Below are 5,381 nucleotides of genomic sequence, written 5' to 3' on the forward strand. Positions count from 1 at the left end.
AAGATGACAGCACTTCAGAAATACCTTTCTTTTCATCTGGCCACCTGTTGTCAAGGTGTTAGCAGCTGAGAGGTGAACAAAAGAATAAGTGGATGTATTCAGAGAAGAATCACTGCAGAGACAGATAGAAGGAAGGTAATCGTTTTGGACTAATGGTTTCCTGATGTTGAAATAGCGGAACATGACACTGGCTCAGCAGAGCACCAACATCTGCAGGAGACAGATGAGAACCATGTGAGCCGGGTGCAGGACAAGCAGCCTCGGATTTGTCCTGGCCTCTGCTGCCCCCCACAGCACACACTCCACCCGGCCCACAGCACACACTCCACCCGGCACACAGCACACACTCCACCCGGCACACAGCACACACTCCACCCGGGCCCCAGCAGCCACAGCACACGCAGCATTGTGGGACATGTGATCCCTCCTGTTCACTATAGAGACATCTGAGGGTAGTTTTTCCCTCCTGGATGATTATTAGAACACGCCATGGACTTGTCATATCGTGCTTCTTCATACACATATCACGCAAATTACACATTGCTAGCGCAGCATGAATCATTGCAATCATATGTCTTCTGACTTCACATGTGAAGGAGATGGTTGTTTCCTGCTGCCCTCTGCTGGAAGACTCCATGAAACACAGTCCTCCCACATCTCACAAAGACAGCTGTAGCCATGTTTATAGAAATACTGATAAACCGATACAGAAATAATAAATAAATAAAAAAGTAATAAATAAAATGTATAAATGATTAATAAAATAAAACAAAAACAAATGATTTCAACAAACAAAACACATAAATAGACTGATCAAAACAATGAAATAAATATAACTTCCAGAATGACTGATAGATATTTAGTTCAGACTAGCACCGCATATTGTTTATGTTTAAATTATTGTTGTTTATAACAGTCGTTGTTGTAAAGTTGGCAGATAGCTTCAGTAATGATCAATTGGAAAGTGGACTAAATGTGTTTTTTTTTCCTCCACCTGTCGAGCTGTCACTTCCTGTATGTATGCTATGGACTTTACGTTTATTCAAGTAGGTTGATAACACACATTGGCTGTCAGTGGCCAATGTAAGGATATCTAAAAGTAGGTATTAAGAAATAAATAAATAGCCTAAATATTAAAACATAATTCATAACTTTGGAGATTAAACTATAGGAAGGCAGAAGAGGCGTAAACAGGAAACACACCTTTGGCTAGCTTGACCTCAGACTGCTGCCTGCACTCATAAAGTGAAGTCAAACTATTTTTAAATGTTTTATATGAGTTAACCTCTCCAACCAAACACGGCCTGTGTGCTGCTAAGGTTGCTTGTTTCTTAATATGACCAGCTGTTTGTCTCATAGTCTTGTACTTTGTTATTTAACTGGACCCTCTTCAGTCATAGTACACATGTTGTGACGTGAGCTGTGCTCAGCTGGCATTGCCGTTCACAGACTGCAGACAGTCAGTGACAGTTTAGCAGCAAATATTATACTGTGTTTGTTTTAATTGGTCAAATAATGTTTGATTGAAGTTCAGAGGGCTTTAGTTACAAGTAAAAACAAAGCTACAGTTCCTATGCACTGTTCATATGTGGGTGTAAACACCATTAAGATAAAGAGGAAATATTTATTTTCTCAATCTGTAATTATGACATCGGCTTTAAACAAAACAATTTATTTCAATACCTGTTTGCGATATATTAATTTGAGTTTTTCTGATGCAGAACAAAACACCCGACTTGAACTTGAAGTGGACTTTTAGTTCAAGTCGGGTGTTTAGTTGTGCATAAGAAGAACTCAAATGCATCTAATAGGTCTGTGCTAATCTGTTGCCTTCTCTCCGGCCCTGGTGTCTGCTCCAGTTCAACCTCTGCATGCAGGCTGTGTGTGGCTGTGACGGACAGCTGTCAGAGCCAAGACTTCTAGAACACCGTGTCATAATGTGAGGATTCCATACAGCGTTCCAAACTGATCCAGAGGCAGTTCCCTCCCAAACTAGACCATGGAGAACTCAGTCAGTCCACCTCTGCGCTCCTGATGGATAAAAGCTTCATGGAGAGCTGTGGCTACACGTTCAAGAGCATCCTGGGAGAAGGCACATTTGGCAAAGTCGTGAGTGCCTACTCATCCCAGTTCAGGAAAAGGGTCTCCATAAAGGTTATCAACAAAAAAAAGTTGACTCCCGAATACTTGGAAAAGTTTCTGTCTCGGGAATTGGAGATCATCAGGTTTTTGAACCATCCCAACGTTGTCAAGACTCTTGAAATCTTTGAATCGCAAACGCGCAAGGTAATACATCTATATTTACTTATAATAGCTGCACAGTGTGAGAGTTACTGGGCCCACATTGGCCATTCCCTGATTTAAATATAAACGGTAATTGACTTGTTAAGGCTGTTTTTAATATATTCTCAGGTATTTTCAGGTTGAGGTTGCTTTAAAACAGAGGATATACCTGCGTTTCAGGACACAGTGCTCCTCAAGGCTGTGCCTACGGTGAATGAGTGGCTAGTTCGTCCTGGGAAAACTAGGAAAGCGCTATACAAGTACAAGTCCATTTACCGTTTACTATTCACCATTTACTTTTGTATCTCTAGGTCTATGTGGTGATGGAGTTCTGCGTGAAAGGAGACCTCTTGAAGCATATCAACGTCAACGGGGCCTTATCTGAACATTCAGGCTGTAGGCTTTTCACACAGCTGTGCAATGCGGTCCAATATCTTCACAACATGGAAGTGGCCCACAGAGACCTTAAATGTGAAAACATGCTGCTGGACAGACATTTAAACCTCAAAGTGTGTGACTTTGGGTTCAGCAAGAGGCTAACTTACGCAGACGGGCGGATGATGCTGAGTAAAACCTTCTGTGGCACCTCGTCCTATGCATCACCTGAGATCTTGAGGGGTTTACCATACAACCCCAAAGTGTCTGATGTGTGGAGCATGGGTGTTGTGCTGTATATGATGCTCCTTGCTTCGATGCCCTACGATTCCTCCAACATTAAGAATATGTTGGAAATTCAAAATCAGCACAATACCAACTTCCCCAACACACCGCCTGTCTCACCTGAGGTGAGGGATCTCATCCAAAGCCTTCTGCACCCTGTCGTGGACCAGCGAATTACAATCCGCAACATATTGGAGACCTCCTGGATGCTGCAGAAAGTGAGGATGGAGGACAGCGATACACTTCCAAAAGCCGATTCACCAGGAGAGGGGCCATCGACTGCTGGGCCATCCACTGCTGCCACAAGTCAATGACGGTACATTGGAAACTAGAGGCTCACAGAACTGAAATAAATGCATTCATTAACACTGTGTTTTTGTGTTTTTTAAGCAACAGGCAGCAAAGTGTTTGAGTTACCTCATGTGTGACGAGCCTCAGACTTAACAGCTGACGGTTTGAATTCCTAAAAATGTTCAGTCTTTGGTTAATGACATGGTATCCCCGGCTATGAAGCTTATCGCTGGTATCCTGCCTGTCTTCCCCTATATTGTGTTTGTCTGGTGTGTGTGTGTGTGTGTGTGTGTGTGTGTGTGTGTGTGTGTGTGTGTGTGTGTCCAGCCCCACACCACCATGACAACTATTCATTTTTCAAGATTTGTTTACATATTGGCATACTGTACAATTACTTTTTGTGATGTACAATGTATGACACTGTACACTAATACTTTTTTGAAATACTATATTATGACAATAACTTTTTTGACATACAGTTACGTTTTTTTCTACATTTTAGGACAAGCTATACTGATCATTTGTATGACTTTTAATGGCATAATATTCTAATACTTTGACATATTTTACTTTGAATTTATGAATTTGAACATACTACTTGTATGACTCTTTTGATCTTCTATTCTACCTTTTTATGACTTTGTATGACATATTATGCTGACTTTAATAAAAACACTTTCATGACATACTGTACCATAGTGTAAACACGGTAAATACTGCCTGTGTCCCTCTGCTGTGGGCAGTCTGGATAGTCAATGATTCAATAAGTTAATACTCATCCCCTTCTAAGTAGAATAATACTGCTCTAATCCCCCAGTCACTTGCTGTGTCGATGAAATAACTCATTAAAATAAGCCACTTGCTCCTGAAACAGGCAGCACTTGGAAGGCTTCAAGTTAGCTATACGTAGTCAGGCAAACACTCATGTCAGGTCATCTTCCAACCCCACATTTTTCCCAAGGCTATGACGTCTATCAATGTGAATGTGACCGTTTCACCGAAAAGGGTTATCTCCCAGCGGCCATAGTCTAAAAGGGCACGCCCCGGAATGACCTAAATACTTTCAGCTGTGTCAGCCATGATGAAGGTCAGTGACTCTACTCACATTGTGCACTGTTAGAATGACTAGCACTGCCTGGGCCACAGAGCCTGCAAGATCTGTATGATGGATGGCTGTACTGGGGGTCCGGACTCAATAGAAATGAGGACGTTTTTCTGCAAATGTCCGACACCGGAGCAGTTGTGGCAGATGATAACACAACAGGCTTTCTTTGGGATCTCCACTGTGGATGGTATTTTAGCGCTTTCTCTGCTGGATCTGTGAATCGGCATCCTTTCTGGCTCTTAATACACTGGCACTTTAGCATTTTGAAGCAGCGTGGCTGCTTCTCCAGTAGCTTTTGCAACACCTCAGCATCAGCCAACGGAGACTTTCTCGTATTTATACGTCATCCCTCAGTGTGAGGGGACCGTGTGTCGTCACATGGACCCCTCCTCTTTCTTAGTTTGATGCCAATGGCGGCTTTCACTTCACCCACAATCCGCTGGTAGATCTGGGGTTATTATGGATGATAGAAAGTCTTTCCATGAGCCTGATCATTCAAAATTACTCGGCCTTAGTGTAGGATGTCTCTCACTCTCCATTAAATCATCATCATTGCTGTCTATGGAGTCATTACCATTCACTGTGTTTGATGAACAGTCGTGCGGTGCAGGCCTGGTCCTCAGACTGCTAGCCATATCCATACTGGTCAGTCTCTCCACCCTTTGCAGGTTGGTTTGTGGGCTGCTGCTTCACATGTGGTAAATGTTAGCTCCATGAAGGGGTTGTTATTGTCGCTGCTCCCTTTCTGGCGAGGGAAATCTGCATTTAATGGTTTGTGGTATCCCTTCAAAGGTATTTCTACAGGTTTACCTGGTAAAAAAAGAATGTGTTGGTAATAATCAAGGGCACAGAGCAGGTATGCTGTCACAATGCAAACAATGGATTTTTTCTGTAATCCAGCCATCGTGTAGTTTCTAAATGAACATTTAGAAACTACCAAACATGTTATCCGAAGCAATAGTATTGCACATATCACGGAAATGTGATAAACTGCAAAAACTTGTTTGGCCGCAATTGTGATTATTCAGGAACAAGAACTTCT

At 42.4% G+C, this 5,381-nt stretch overlaps 1 protein-coding gene across 1 annotated transcript; it reads left to right on the forward strand.

Moving 5' to 3' along the window:
- Window positions 1–2,034: 2,034 nt before the first annotated feature.
- tssk6 (testis-specific serine kinase 6) lies at window positions 2,035–3,257 on the forward strand (the record flags this gene model as incomplete). The annotated part of the gene is made up of 2 exons (XM_079217450.1): window positions 2,035–2,286; window positions 2,595–3,257. The coding sequence occupies 2 exons, from the start codon at window positions 2,035–2,037 to the stop codon at window positions 3,255–3,257; spliced, it is 915 nt and encodes a 304-aa protein (XP_079073576.1).
- Between the last annotated feature and the right edge of the window lie 2,124 nt (window positions 3,258–5,381).

The sequence above is a fragment of the Taurulus bubalis genome (assembly GCF_910589615.1).
Source record: "Taurulus bubalis genome assembly, chromosome: 4".
Lineage (NCBI taxonomy): Eukaryota > Metazoa > Chordata > Actinopteri > Perciformes > Cottidae > Taurulus > Taurulus bubalis.